The following is a 16,403-nucleotide window of genomic DNA, read 5'->3' as shown; positions in this document are numbered from 1 at the left end:
CTCCAAACTTGTTTTTCCTCCAGTCATCTCATCTCAGTTAATGTCACCACTTATTAAACCCAAGTACTCAGACCAAAAAGCCTACACGAAGTCACTCTTGATTCCTCCCTTGCTATTAATCAACAAGTCTTGGTGGCTCTTTCATCTTATATACCCTAACCATTTCTCACTATGACATATTCTTGCCCATTACTAATCACCCTAATCTAAGCCACAGTCAGAGTTTACCTAGGCTACCGCAACAGCCCTGTAATCTAGACTCTCAGCTTCTACTTTTGCCTCCTACTATCTGTTCTCCACATAGCAGCCAGAGTAATATGTTCATGTTATTTCAGATATAAATCAGACTTCATTCTTATGCTCATATCCCACAACAAAATAAAGCTGAACACTTTGCACATGCTAACAACACTTACACGGTCTGGAACTTGCTTACTTCTCATAACCCATCTATCACTGCCGGGTGCCCCATGCCCTGGTCTTTCTCTTCCTCAAACACATCAAGCTGCATCCCTCTGCCACAGGCCCCCCTCCCTTTCCTCAAATCTTCAGTAATTACTTTTTGCTGAAATCTCAACTCCTCAGAGAGGCATTCTTAGACTGTCCTATCTAAAGTAGCACCTTAAATCCTGCTGCCTTCTATTTATCCTCAGCTTTTATCACTGCCTCCATTTTCTTTCTTTTTTCCTTGTAATGTGTATGTATTTTCCAACTGGAATATAAGCTTCATAAGAATTTTACTGAACAAATAAGAAATCTCCACTTATTAAATGGGAGCCAGGAATTGATGGATGCTTTATCATGTTATTTCATTTAATCCTCACAAAACACATGCATGGCAGAGCTTACTAATGATCTGGCAAGTGATGCCATTGAGACTCAAGGTTAAAAGTCCAGGTAAAGTAACTTATCAGTGGGGACACAATTAAACTAATAAGTGGCTGAGAGAACATTACAAAGCCAGACCTCTTTAATTCTAAACCTAGGCATGCTGCAAGTGTTCTGTGCTTACCTTAAAAATATTGATATGGAACCAGGTATAAAGAGCTTTCAGGTGCTCCCCAGATGGTGGGACTACTGACTAGATTAGGGTCCAGCTGTTTAAATTTAACAGTGATCTGATGAAGCTCTGAACTCCAACGTAGAACAACAGGTCTAGAATCCAATCATAGTCCCCGCCCTCTGGTGGCAGGTATCAGAACAGCACTCACACCAGGAACCACAGTATAGGCCCTACTTCCCACCCTGCCATGGTTCTGTATAATTCCAAGCTTCGTGAAATTATTGGACTCTACGGCTGTGAAGATGATTGCATGACACTCCCAATTCACTCTCCCCCAAGAGGAGCTTTATCCACATGTACACATACAGATATATGTACAGAGATATGTCATGCACTGTACAACTTGGGGCAACTCATTTCCCTTTCCTTGTTTCTGTATTTGTCAGATGGAGACAATGAATTAAAGCAGTGCTTCAAAACTGACATTTGGCGGTCCATCTAAATGTTACCCCAGACTCAGAGAAGCAAGAAGTGGAACTGGAAGGGAGATATCAGCAGTCTTCCCTGAAGAAATGATTGTCCCAGGGGAGGACTCTTGGGATTCCTTTTAGTTCTGATAGGACTCATCTCCACTTTGCTGCTGCTACACTCCCATATAGATTCAAACACAAGTTAATTCAATTTAATTTATTGAGGGTGGGAGTTGTGACTAATCCTGAGATAGGCATAGGTAGAGATGGTACTGGCATTGCCTGATGCCAGGGGCCTTGCTGCAGAAAAAAAAGGGAGCTCAGTAAATATTGCACAAATTAACTCTATAAAATAAGCATTTAAGTCACCATGGTTAAAGTTACTTCTCTCCAAACTTTTCTCCCCCGCCCCCATGTCTATTAACAGAATTCAAATTTCTGTGACCAGAAAGTGAGATGTGGATTTTTAAATCCCTCTTTTAATTGACAGGACCTGGAGGCTACTTAGCAAGTGAGAAGGCTATCAGTGATAGGAACATACAAAGGGTTCCTTTCAAGTCAATGTACCACATACATACCAGAGCACGTGACAAAGTTTGCTGAGCAGGGTATTTGTACTAGGATCCTGACATAATTGGCTAGTGGCCTCACTGGAGGTCAGCTTCTACTCTATCTAGATCAGTGACTCTCACACCTGGCCACTGGAATCCCCTGCGGGCATCAAAGGATACATCAGTATCACCCCAGAAATTCTGATTTAACTGATCTAAGACCTAAGACTAAACATTTTAAGAATTCCCTAAGTGATTCCACTGGCAACTAAGTTTGAGAACTAGTGACCCAGACAGCCCTGCTTAGAAGAAATAATCACAGTCTTGAGTAGTAGAAGAGGTCAGTAAAACGAGGGGATGGGAGGGAAAGGTTGGCAACCCTTAGGTAGCTTCACCGGTGAACCATTCTGCCTTTTCACCTTTTTTCCCCCGAGAGGATTCTGCAAGGGCGTAATGAATGTTCCTGTGTGAACAGAACAAACACATGCACACACACACAAACCATACAAGATTTTAATGGAGAAAAATGCTCTTCTAGAGCAATGCTTCCCAAATATAGACCAATTGCATTAGAGTCTCGGGAGAGCTATTTACCATGCAGAATCCCAAGCCCCATTACCTAGAGATTCTGATTCAGCAACTCTGGGGAGAGGTCCAGAGGAGGCCTGGGGAACATGAACACACACACATATATATGTATAATTATATACATAACTTATTTAAAACTTTTTATTTTGAAAAATTTTAAACCTAGAGAAAAGTAGCAAAAACAGTATATGAACAACTATGTACCCTTCACCTAGATTCAATAACTAGTAACATTTCGCCATCTTGTCTCCATATACCTACACACACTTTTCCTCTGAACTACGTGCAAGTTACAGACATCATGACACTTCACCCTTAAATGTGTCAGTACCTTTGTCCTCAGAATTAGGACATTCTCCTTTAATACTGCAATATTACCATACCCAAGAATTTTAATTAAACATATTCTCAATTGTTCTCCAAATGTTCTTTGTAACTGGTTTTAAAATACAGGATCCAATCAAGAATCACATATTGCATTTGGTTGTCATGTTCTTTAGACTCCTTTAATTTACAATAGCCCTGTTGCCTTTTGTTTGTTTTTCATAAAATTGATGTTTTTGAAGAGTCTGCACTAGCTGTTTTACAGCATGTTGCACAACTTGGAACTTTTCTGATGTTTTCTTAGGATTACATTCATGCCGAACAGTTTTGGCATAAATACAAGTGATGTCGAGTACTTCTTATTGCCTTACTTCATATAGTGTCAATTTGTCAAATTGTTGATGATACTAAATTTGATGACTTGTTAGGGGGTGATGAACAGATTCCCTCACTGCAATTTCTCTTTGTAACTAATAGGTAATTGGTAGGAAGAAACTTTACACAAGAGTTACATAAGAGTTCCAGTTTCTTCACATCCTCATCAACACTTGTTTTTTCTATTTTCCTGATAATGGCTATCAATCTTAATGTGTGTGAAGTGGTTTTTCATCACAGTTCCGATTTGAATTTTCTAAGGATTAGCGATGTTGAGCACCTCCTAAAATTATTTATTTTTTATTAAATTTATCGAAGTGGCATTGGTTAATAAAATTATGTAGGTTTTAAGTGTACAGTTCTATAATACATCATTTGTATACTGTATTGTGTGTTGACACCCAAAGTCAAGTCTCCTTCCATCACTGTTTATCCCCCTTATACCCTCTTCTGACTCCCCACACTCCCTTTTTCCTCTGGTAGTCACTATACTGTTGTCTGCGTCTCTGAGGTTTGTTTGTTTTTTTGCTTAATCCCTTCACCTTCTCTCCCTCCCTGTCCCTCTGACAGTTGTCAGTCTGTTCTCTGTATCTATCAGTCTCTTTCTATTTTATTTTGTTCATTAGATTCTACATGTAAGTGAAATCATATGGCATTTGTCTTTCTGTGACTGGCTTATTTCACTTAGCATGATATTCTCCAGGTCCAGCAACACTGCCGCAAAAGGTAGGATTTTTTTTTTCACGGTGAGTAGTATTCTATTGTGTAACTATACCACAGTTTTTTTTTAATTTATTTTTTAAATCCTTACCTGAACACATGCTCATTGATCTCAAAGAGGGGAAGGGAGAGACAGCAACATGGATGTGAGAGAAACATCCATCAGTGGTCTCTCGTATACTTCTGACCTGGGACTGAACCTGTAACCTAGGCATATGCCCTGACCAGGAATTGAACCTGTGACCTTTCGGTTTACAGGATGATGCTCCAACCAACTAAGGCACAGCAGCCAGGGTACCATGCCACAGTGTTTTCATCCACTCATCTAATCATGGGCACTTGGGCTACCTCCAAATCCTGGCTATTGCAAATAATGCTGCAATGAACATAAGGGTGCATATATTCTTTCAAATTAGCATTTCAGGTTTCTTTGACTATATTCCCAGAAGTATAATAGCTGGGTCTTAAGGCAGTTCCATTTTTAATTTTTTTAGAGAACTCCATACTGCTTTCTACATTTTAAATTTTGGTGGGGAACACCAATCTACATTCCCACCAACTGTGTGCACAAGGGTTCCCTTTTCTCCACATCCTCACTAGCACTTATTTGTTGATTTTCTGATGATAGCCATTCTAACTGGTGTGAGGTGTTATCCCATTGTGGTTTTAATTTGCATTTCTCTGATGATTAATGACATTGAGCAGATTTTCATGTCTATTGGCCATCTGCATGTCCACTTTGCCAGAGTGTCTATTCAGATCCTTTGCCCATTTTTAAATTGAATTGTTTGATTTGATGTTTAGTTGATTAAGTTCTTTATAAATTTTGGGTATTAACCCCATTTTAGGCGCATATCTTCTTTAGAGAAATGTCTATTCAGGTCTTTTGCCCATTATTAAAAAGATTTTATTTATTTATTTTTAGAAAGAGGGGACAGGAAGAAGAAAGAGAAGTCAAGAAACATCAATGTGTGGTTGCCTCTCATGTGTCCCCCACTGGGGACCTGGCCCACACCCAGGCATGTGCCCTGACTGGGAATCAAACCAGCGACCCTTTGGTTTGCAGCCCGCACTCAATCCACTGAGCTACACCAGCCAGGGCCCATTTTTAAATGAGTATTTTATTTTGTGTTGAAGGAGTTTTTAAAATACAGGTATTCTGGATACTAATCCCTTACAGATATGTAATTTGCAAATATTTTCTCCCATTGTGTGAGTTCTGTTTTCACTTTGTTGATAGTGTCCTTTGATGAAGAAAGTTTTAAATTTTGATACAGTCTAATTTAACTATTTTTCTTTTGTTTCTTGTGCTTTTGCTGTCATATCTAAGAAATCACTGCCAAATCCAGTGGCAAAATCATTAAGCTTTTCACCTTTGTTCCCTTCTGAGAGTTTTCTACGTTTTAGCTCCTACATTCTAGCCTTTGGCCCATTTTGAGTTAATTATTGTATATAGTGTAGGATAAAAGTCCCACTTCATTCTTCAACATGGGATATCCAGTTTTCCCAACACTATATTATTTAAAAAATAACAGCTTTAGTGAGATATAATTCACATCCCATAAAAATTACACTTTTAAGTTTATGATTCAGTGATTTTTGGAGTTGTACAAAGACTATTCTAATTGTAGAATATTTTCATCACTCTTCCAAAAAGAAACCCCACATCTACCAGCAGCCATTCCACTTCTCCCTTCCTCTCAGGGCCTGGAAACTAATTTACTTTCTTCCTTTATGCTTTTGGTGCCATATCTAAGAAACTATTGACTAATCTGAGATTTATTCCTATGTTTTCTTCTAAGAGTTTTATAGATTTAGCTCTTAAATTTAGGTCTATTGTCTAGTTGGAACTTAATTTTTATATACAGTGTGAATGTAGGATCCAACTTCATTCTATGCATGTGGATATATAGTTTTCCCACCATCAGTTGTTGAAAACCCCACTGACTCATCTTGGCATTGTTGTTGAAAATCAGTCAGGCATAAATGCATGGGTTAATTCTGGACTCTCAAATCGAATCCACTGATCTGTAAGTCTGTATTTCTGTCAGTCAAAGTTCATATGACTTTCTTCCTTATCTTGATACGGTAAATTCCATTTATGACTTTTCTAAAGTTTAATCTTTTTTTCAACCCCAGAATAACATACTTTGCCATGATAAATTGTTTTCGTATGTTGAACTATAATTCCTAATATTTTATTAGGATTTTTATAACAATGTTCATATATGACTCTGTGTATGCATTTAAATCAAGTTTAGATATAAAAGTTTTACCTGCCTCATAAAAAGTATTTGGATATTTTCCTACTTTTCCAATAATCTAGAGCTACACCGTCTAGTATAGTAGCCACCAGCCATAGAGGCTTTTAAGCTTTAAATTACAATTAAATAAAATTAAAAATTCAGTTCCTTAGTTGCAGTAGCCACATTTCAAATGCTCAACAGCCGTATGTGGCTCGTGACTGCCCTACGGGACAGCACAGATACAAAACACGTCCATCATCACAAGAAGTTCTGTTGCTGTCGCTGATCTACAACAACTAAAATAGCATTGGAATTATCTGATTGTTAAGGTTTTGTAGGATTTCCTTGTAAAATAATCTGTATATGGTGCTTTTATATAGGTACAGTTCTTTGAAAACTTATGTTTTCTATATATTAATTAAAACATTGTAATGCTACTGGACCAATTTGGAAAGATGGAATTTTTCCCATTTCTTTTAGCCTTTCAAATTTATTTAGAGCTATTTCCTCTTGGTCATTTCTACTTTTGTGTATCTGTGCTTATTCCTTTTTTATTAGGGTAACTAGTGGTTATGTATTTTGTTGATTTTTTCCCCACTGAATTTGTGTTTTGACTATTTTCTACTTCATTAATTTGTTTTTATCTTTATTATTCTTCCTTTGTCTTTTCTTTGTATTGTGACTCTTTTCTTAGCTTTTTGACTTGAGAATTAAAATCATTAAATTTTTATCCTTTCATTTTTATTGATTTCAAATATTTAAGGCTATACATTTTCTTCCAACCACTGCTTCAACTGTATCTCAAAATTTGGACACACGATTTTTATTATCATTATGTTTTAGGAATTTTACATTTGATTTATATTCACCTTTTTTGAGCAAGAGTTGTTTAAAGAGTTTTAAATTTCAAATAGGAAGCATATTTGCTAGGGTATAAAACTTGGTATGTATATACACATATACATAATCTACCTTATTCATTAAAGTCTTCAAATACCTTTACTTTTTGTCCTCTTAGACTATCTTACCTAAAGAGAGATGTGTTCAATCTCCTACTAGTGTGCCTGCCTTTGTACCTACCATAATTTCTCTTTCATGAGACAGATGATTTGCAATTTGGTACTGAAGTATCTGTATATTTTTGATCTGTAAATTTCTGAAGAATTTATAGTAAACTTTTGATTTAGGTGGTCACCATTATCTCTGGGACCTTATATTTTTAATAGCCTCTCAAGGTACTTCTAAACAGTGATTCATAAAGTAGGTTGAGAATAATTCCATATCATGCAGCCATAAAAAGGATTGAGGAAAATCTCCATACTAGTAAGAAGTCATTTTAGGACATATAATTAATGAGAAAAGTATGTATAGTATGCTGTAGTTTCTGTAAGGTAGAGGATACATATCTATATGTGTACATACTGATACACACACAGATATATTTGTTTATATTTTAAAAAATGGAGTATAAAATATAAAAGTAAAAGAAAGTGGTTACCTATGACAAAGGAAAGGAACAGGATGAAGGGGATTTCTCTGAAAATACTTGGTTTTATAGATTTAACTTTAAAAACAAATGTACATTATTTATGTGTCTATAAAGTAAAATTTTTAAAAAGCAATCTTTAAAAATCAAAAGTAAAATGAAACAAGTGAATCTAAGTTTATATCAAGTTAGTAGCACTGCCACCCAGAGAGAAACTAATTCAAATGACCTTATAACATTATCAGACATCCCCTGAGGTTAAGCAAAAAATTGTAAATAATTCAAACACTGTTTAGTTTTCATAGTGGTAGTAGTGTTGACAGTTATCCTGAGACTGTTGTATGTGTATTGTAGGACAAAGCAAATGAATTAATTTTAGTGACATGGAAAACTAGAGTTTTGTTGTGGTACAAAGGAGATACAGATTTAAAAGACTAAGATGAAATCAGTAAAAACACCACTGGCCTGCATTTTAGTACAAAGTATCACTATAAACTAATGATTTTTTAATCTTAATTAAAAAAAGATGTTCCTACCTCTCTACACCAAAAAGACCAAAAAAGAATGACCAACTCAATAGCACTGAGCACTCTAGTGCTCAGATTATGGTATCTAAATACTAAAAAGAGCCTAGGGCAGCTAAAAGAAATAGCTGATTCCTTATTTGGGCCAAAAAATGTGCAAGATGAGCAAAAAACATTTTGAAATTTCAAAAATCCAAGAAAGCTACCAAATAATAAAGAGCCAGGAGACAACTTGATGAGGCTCTTAGGAGGCCAAGGATGGGACAACTCAATAAACAATTAGTGCAATGAAGTGAAAAACATCACATATGTATGAATCCTTGAGTTTTGATACTAAACAACAACAAAACCCTTCTTAAATATTTTTTGGAGGATGTCAGGAAAGCAATTCATTATTTTTAAAATTGGTAAATAAAGAGAAAAATCAAGCATTAATCCATCCTTCTTACATGAATTGTGCCTAAGGATAACCAAATAGTTGATGAAAGTTTATTTTAATAGGCATATTCCACTTAATTTACATGGATGAAATGATAAGATTAAAATTCCCCATGTTACAAGCATAATACATTGATGAATCTAAATCAGAGGTCAGCAAACTATAGCCAGCAGGCTGCCCACACCACCCATTTTGAAAACAAAGTGTTACTGGAACACAGTCTCGTCTGTTTGTTTGTGTATTACCCAGGGCTGCTTTCGCATTGCAAAGATCGAGTTGAGCAGCTACAATAGAGAACCTATGGCCCATAAGCCTGCAATATTTACCATCTGACCTGTTAAGAAAATCTGTCAACCCCTGACTGCTACATTATAAAAACGAGAGAATATCAGACTATATATACTTCCTATAGAAGTAAACACCAGCATCTATGAAATATTCTTAGGAAAAAACTGACCCTAAACATGATCAAGTCTCTAGATCTAGCTAACAATTTCTAGGAAAGAGTATAGAGGAATATGTTAAATGATACTATAGAGATATAATCAGCAAAATGACTTAGGTTTTCAACAAATAAATTACAAGAAAAAATTAAAAGAGGAGAACCCAAAGATTAAAAGACTCTTAAAGGACATATCAACCAACTGCAATATGTGTATTTTATCTGGATCCTGATTCAAAGAAATTGTAATAGAGAAAGAGAGAGAGACAGAGAGAGAGAAGAGGGAAAATTTAAACACTGAGTAAAAATTTGCTGATATTAAAAATTATCATTAGTTTATTTACGTGTGATGCTATTACCGTTGTATTTAAAATTGTTGCCTATGGGAAATACACTAAATATTTAATGACAAAATGATACTATATTTGGGCAACTGGGCACAACAGGGTAGGGAATTATAAAGATACAGATAAAACAAGACTGACTCTGTGTTGATAATTATCAAGGACAAAGGATACATGGACACTCACAGTGCTATTAATACCTTTGTATATGTTTGAAATTTTACATTACAAATAATTTTAATGGGGGAAAATGCTAAACAACCTGGAGAATGCTTTCAAACAATACATGTTCTTTGAAACTCAATTAATCTAGCACAGCCTCCTGGTGGGAACACAGTCCACACCACATAGCCCATCTCTCTATCCTCCATGGAGACTCACTGCAATAATGATTCATAATAACCGAAGAGATAGGCTATATCTCTCAGGCATACTAAGACAAAAAAAAGGTCAATCTGATCTTGATGAGAAAATCTGGTAGGGTTATTAGTTTAAGTAAAACAATGCATTTTACTGAATAATTAATTGAGTGTGAGAAAATTCCTAGGACCAAGTGAGAATTTAGGGGAGAGGAGATAAGGGAACCTTGAAACAGTCATCCTTTCTACTAAGGATTTTCCCCTTACTTCCTGTTATTATTGTAGGATTTCATAAAAGCTCTATGGTTTTTGAGGTAGATTAAATGGCATGGCCTCTTTCCACTCTATCGGGGTAAATGGGAACTTACAAAGAAGGAAGAAGAGTGTGTTTTTTTCTTTTTGTTAGAAAAAGGGGCATTTGAGAGATGCTTGAATATTATTAACTAATGTAGAGATGGAGATATTCTGATTTTATAGCTCATTTTATTTTGCATGGGCTTTTTTTGTGGGGGAGGAATCATATGAAAAAGAAGAGGTATCATATGAAAAAGAAGAGGTAGGCAGAAAACCCTAGTCTTTCCTATAATGGGATGTACAATTTTGGGAAGATAGTTAATTGGTTAAGGTGGGCTGGACTTAGTTACTCACCCAGAGGGGGCTGCAGCATACCCCCATTCTTTTCACAGTTCCCAATAGGCTGGATTTCAGCTGAGTCAACCAGCCGCCAGAAATCGTTCTTGTTGTCACTACCATCAAGGCGAAGGCGGAGGCGGGCACCTGTCAGTCCAACTACTGTGGCGATACAGGTGGATGTGGTGTTCCTGGGGTCCTGTGCCTCCAGTTTCATGCTGATCTTGAACTCGTTGCTTGGAGGTGTGTAGGACTGAGGAGAACAAGCCATGGGGATTAGGTAGACTGAGGTAAATGGCATATTCAGTAAGGATGTTAAGAGATGAAACCTGAGAATGTCTGCTTTGGACTCAAAGTGGTTACAGCTGAGTCAGGGACAAAACACTGAATTATTTCGTAATACTTCAGAAGAGTTATGTGGAAACACTGGGAAGAAACACTGGGAAGTAGGATGAAGGGGAAAAATTACTTTCCACTGAAGCATCAAATACTGACTCACACCAGTAAGAAAAGGACAACAGTGCCTCAAAAGTCCTTACTTAAATGCCTTCTCATTCTATCTTCTCCAATTCCCTAATCCTCTAGGTATTCACAATGTTTTCTTTATAGAAATCATCCTATATACCTATCATATCCTAAGTGTCTCTTCATGAATCATCTTAGTATATTGCTTTGTATATCTAGCATACAATCTATTGAGGGTCAATTTTTTCTTGTTTTGACATTAACTTATACATCAAATTCATACCTTTAAAAATAGTTTTAAGTTATAATTGATATGTAATATGCACTTTGGTAAATCTTGGCATATGTATTCATCCATAATGCCATTTCATATATAGCTTTGAAACCATCACCACAATCAAGAAGATGAACATGTACATGTTCTCTCATGTCTCTTTATAATCTTTCTGTCTAGCCCTTCTGAGACCCCTGTTAGTGAGCAATCATTTGATCTACTTTCTATCACTGTAGATTGGTTTGCATTTTCTAGTCTTAAATGGAACAACAGAGAATATACATGTTTGTTTTGGTCTAGCTTCTTTCACTCAGCGTAACTATGCTGATATTCACCCATATTGTTAAATGTATCAATAATTAATTTCTTTTGTTTTTGTAAAGAATTTTTAAGAGCAGTTTTAGGTTCACAACAAAACTGAGAGGAAGATACAGAGATTTCTCAAGTACACCTTGCCTCCACGTATGCATCATCCTTCCTATTATCAGTGTCCCCTGCCACAGTGTTACATTTGTTATATTGATGAACCTATATTGGTATATCAAAATTCTTCAAAATCCACAGTTTACACTAGGGTTCTTTCTTGGTGTTGTACATTGCACTTGGACAAATGTGTAATAACACATACTAACCATTACAGTATCATAGGAAAGTTTCACTGACCTAAAAATACTCTGCAATCTGTCTATTCATCCCTTCCCAAGTCAACCACTGGCCACTAGTGATCATTTTACTGTTTCCATAATTTGCCTTTTCCAGAATGTCATATGAAGGGGGACCCTAAAACACCCCAGAATTTCTTTATAAAGGATTGTGTATTCTTACATGTTTAAACTTCAGTCACCTTCAAAGTCCTCCCCACTTGATGCGATACACCTGTTGAGATGTTTTTTCCACTGCTCAACACAGTTTTTGAACTCATCAATTTTGATGCCTTTCAGTGCTTCTGCTATTTTTTGTCTCACCTCTTCCACACTGGCAAAATGTTTCATTTGAGGACTTTTTTTCATTCGAGGAAACAAAAAAGTCACTTGGGGTGAGATGGGGTGAATATGGAGGGTGGAATATGGTGGTCATGCCATTTTTGGTCTTGCTGTGCTGAATACTCAGTGAAATGTGGCCAGGCACACTCATAAATAACCTATCATGAAACGGGCAAACATGTTGAGTCTTCAAAAAAATATACTGAAACCAAACACAGCCCCTCACACCACCACCAGCTGGTACACTGATACAGATGGGTTCCTAGAACACTCACTTAGAGGGGGAAGCCTGTACTTATCACCTGCCAGAAAATAATTACAGTTTTTTTTCTGGGGCTCCCCTTTGTATAGTTGAAATCATATAGTATATAGCCTTTTCAAATTGGTTTCTTTCCCTTCACAATATGCATTTAAGTTTCTTCTATGTCTTTTCATGGCTTGATAGTTCATTTCTCTTTAGGGCTGAATAATAATCCTTTCTCTGGCTATACCATAGTTTATTTAAGGACATCTTGGTTGCTTCCAAGTTTTAGCAATTATGAACAAAGCTGCAATAAACATCCATGTTCAGGTTTTTGTGTGGGCATAAGTTTTCAGTTCCTTTGGGTAAACATTAAAACATATAATTGCTTTATCATAAGGTAAGAGTATATTTAGTTTTGTAAGAAATGACCAACTTGGCCCTGGCTTTTGTGGCTCAGTGGATTGAGTGCTGGCCTGTGAACCAAAAGGTCACTGGTTGGGTTCCCAGTCAGGGCACATGCCTGGGATATGGGCCAGGTTCCCAGTAGGGGGCACACGAGAGGCAACCACATACTGATGTTTCCCTCCCTCATTTTCTCCCTCCTTTCCCCTCTCTCTAAAAATAGATAAATAAAATCCTTACCAAAAAAAAAATCATTAACTTATCTTACAAAATAGCTGTACCCTTTTGCATTTCCACAATGAGTGAGATTTACTATTTCTCCGTATCCTTGCTAGCATTTGGTGGAGTCAATGTTCTGGATTTTCACCATTCTAATAGGTGTGTAGTGGTATTTAACTTGTATTTGGAATATTTTTTTCATATGCTTTTTTGTCATCTGCATATCTTTTTTTTTGTGTGTGTGTAAAGTATCTAAGATCTTTGGCCCATTTTTAAATTAAGTTCTTGGTTTTCTTATTTTTGAGCTTTTAAGTGTTCTTTGTATATTTTGTATAAAAGTCCTTTAGCAGATGTCTTTTCTACATATTCTCTCCTAGTCTGTAGCTTGTCTTCTCATTCACTTGACAGTGTCTTTTGCAGAGCAGAAGCTTTTAATTTTAATGAAGTCCAGCTTATCCATTATTTCTTTCATGGATCATGCCTCTGTGTTGGATCTAAAGTCACTACTTTAGCCAAGCTCATCCTGTTTTTCTCTTATCTTATAGCAGCCCATTTTGAATTATTTTTGTGAAGAGAATAGGATATGTGTCTAGAGTCTTTTTTGCCTGTGGCTGTCCAGTTGTTTCAGCACCGTTTGTTAAAAAGACTACCTTGTTCCACTGTATTGCCTTTGCTCCTTTGTCAAAGATCAGTTGACTATATTTATGTAGGGCTATTCTGGGGCTCTCCATTCTGCTTCACTGGTCATCTATCTATTCTCTCACTGATGCCACACTGTCTTGATTACTGTAGCTATACAGCAAGTCTTGCATTTGGATAGTATCAGTCTTCAAACTTTGTTTTCCTTCAATATTGTGTTGGTTATTCCGGATCTTTTGCCTCCCCATATTAGAATCAATTTGTCAACAGCCACAAAATAACTTGCTGAAATTTTGATTAAGCTTGCGACGACTCTATAGACCAAGTTGGGAAGAACCGACATTTTTATCAATACTGAGTCTTCCTTTTCTTGATTATGGACTATCTCTCCATTTTTACATTCCTCTTTGGTTTTGTTCATCAGAGTTTTGTAGTTTTCCTCAGATAAATTTTATACATATTTTGTTAGATTTATACCTAAGTATTTCATTTTTGGAGGTAGTTTTTAATTTCAAATTCCACTTTTTAATTGGTAATATATAGAAAAAACAATAGACTCTGGTATATTAACCTTATATCTGGCAACCTTGCTATAATTGCTTATTAGTTCTAGAAATTTTTTTGTAGATTCTTTTAGATTTTCTACATAGACGATCATGTCATGAGCAAATAGAAACGTATTTCTTCCTTCCTGATCTATATACCTTTTATTTTCTTTTTATTGCAATAGCTAGGACTTCCAATATGATGCTGAAAAGGAGTGGTGAGAGAAACATCCTTGCTTTCTTTTTGATGTTAGTGGGAAAGCTTCCAGCTTCTCACCAAAGTGTGATGTTGGGTATAGGGTTTTTGATAGATATTAACATTCAGCATACCTATTATGACATTCATCCATATTGCTGAATGCTTCAATAATCCACTTCTTTTGATTCTGAGTAGTATATCATGTTGATGAACATTTGGTGTGTTTCCAGTTTTTCACTATTACAAATAAATCTTTTATGAACATACATATATAAATCTTTGTATCCCCTCCCCAAAAATCCCATATCCCTTAGCCTTCTCTCTCCATTCTCCCCTCAGCCCAATCCCTAAAAGCCATTAATCTGTAGTGTATATCATTACTTCATTCATTTTCTTTGCTGAGTAAAATTCCATTATGTGGATATACTAATTTTGCTTATCCATTTATCAGTTAATGGACATTTGGGTTGTTTCCTCTTTTTGGTTATGTCTAATGATGGTGTGAACATTTGTGTATAAGTTTCTGTGTGCTTGTTTCATTTCTCTCTCTTGGGTGCACACCTAAATGTGAGATTGCTAGGTCATGTGGTAATTTTATTTTGAGTAAATTTCAAACTGTTTTCTAAAGTGCCTACAGCATTTTACAATCTCACCAGCTATATATGAGGGTTCCAATTTCTCCACATCCTTAGCAACACTTGTTATTGTCTGCTTTTTTTATTTCAGCTAGACTAGTAGATGTGAAGTAGTATCTCATTACAGTTTTGATTTGCATTTCCCTAAGGACTAATGATTCTAAACATCTTTTATGTGCTTGTTGGCTACAAGTATATATATGGAGAAATATGTAATACTCTAATTCTTTGCCTATTTAAATCTTAGGTTATTTGTGGTAAGAGTCCTTCCTATCTTCTGGATACAAGTTTTTTTTTTTTATTAGATACATGATTTGTAAGTATTTTCTCCTAATACGGGCTGCCTTTTTACTTTCTTTTTTTTCATTTTTTAAAAAATTATTTTATTGTTGCTCAAGTACAGTTGTCTGTATTTACCCCCCACCACTACCCCCGCAACCCCAGCCATCCCCACCTCCTCACTTGCTTCCACCCCCTCTTGGTTTTGTTCATGTGTCCTTTATAGTTGTTCCTGAAAACCCTTCACGCCTTCCCCCCTTTATCCCCTCCCACCTCCCCTCTGGTTACTGTCAGATTGTTCTTAATTTCAATGTCTCTGGTTATATTTTGCTTGCTTTTTTCTTGTTGATTAGGTTCCAGTTAAAGGTGAGATCATATGGTATTTGTTCCTTACCACCTAGCTTATTTCACTCAGCATAATGCTCTCCAGTTCCATCCATGCTGTTGTGAAGGGTAGGAGCTCTTTCTTTCTTTCTGCTGGGTAGTATTCCACTGTGTAAATGTACCATTGTTTTTTGATCCATTTATTTACTGATGGACACTTAGGTTACTTCCAGCACTTGGCTATTGTAAATTGTGCTGCTATGAACACTGGGGTGCATACGTTCTTTTGGATTGGTGTTTCAGGGTTCTTAGAATAGAATCCCAGCAGTGGAAATGCCGAGTCAAAAGCCAGTTCCATTTTTAGTTTTCTGAGGAAATTCCATATAGTTTTCCACCATGGCTGTACCAGTCTGCATTCCCATTCACTTTCTTGATAGTGTCTTTGGAAATACAAAAGCTTTTAATTTTGTCTATCTAGTTTTCCTGTTTGTGGTTTTGGTGCCATATCTAATAAGAGACCATTGCCTAATCTGAGATGTACTCCTATGTTTTCTTCTATGAGGTTCATGTTTTAGCTCTTACACTTAGGTCTATCATACACTTGAAGTAAATTTTTGTATATGGTGTGGAGATGGGGCCCAATTTCATTCTTCTGTATGTGGATATCCAGATGTCCCCAAATTAGTTGTTAAAA

The 16,403-nt window shown here is 36.2% G+C and overlaps 1 protein-coding gene across 11 annotated transcripts in view; it reads right to left on the bottom strand.

Moving 5' to 3' along the window:
• The window catches only part of SCMH1 (Scm polycomb group protein homolog 1), a 143,537-nt gene that overhangs the window by 71,421 nt on the left and 55,713 nt on the right, over positions 1-16,403 (bottom strand). For 9 of the 11 annotated variants that reach the window (XM_037149406.2, XM_037149408.2, XM_037149407.2 and 6 more), the window contains one exon: positions 10,520-10,754. In XM_037149406.2, the coding sequence (XP_037005301.2) occupies positions 10,520-10,754 (235 nt within the window). Of the gene's footprint in view, positions 1-2,643; positions 2,690-10,519; positions 10,755-14,602; positions 14,709-16,403 lie in introns of those variants that run through there. The other 2 variants (XM_053660461.1, XM_053660462.1) reach the window with 2 other exon arrangements.

Source organism: Artibeus jamaicensis, unplaced genomic scaffold (assembly GCF_021234435.1).
Source record: "Artibeus jamaicensis isolate MK-2021 breed Jamaican fruit bat unplaced genomic scaffold, CSHL_Jam_final scaffold_847, whole genome shotgun sequence".
In the NCBI taxonomy this organism is placed as follows: Eukaryota; Metazoa; Chordata; class Mammalia; order Chiroptera; family Phyllostomidae; genus Artibeus; species Artibeus jamaicensis.
The sequence above is the reverse complement of the archived record's forward strand: the minus strand, read 5'-3'. Positions and strand labels throughout refer to the sequence as shown.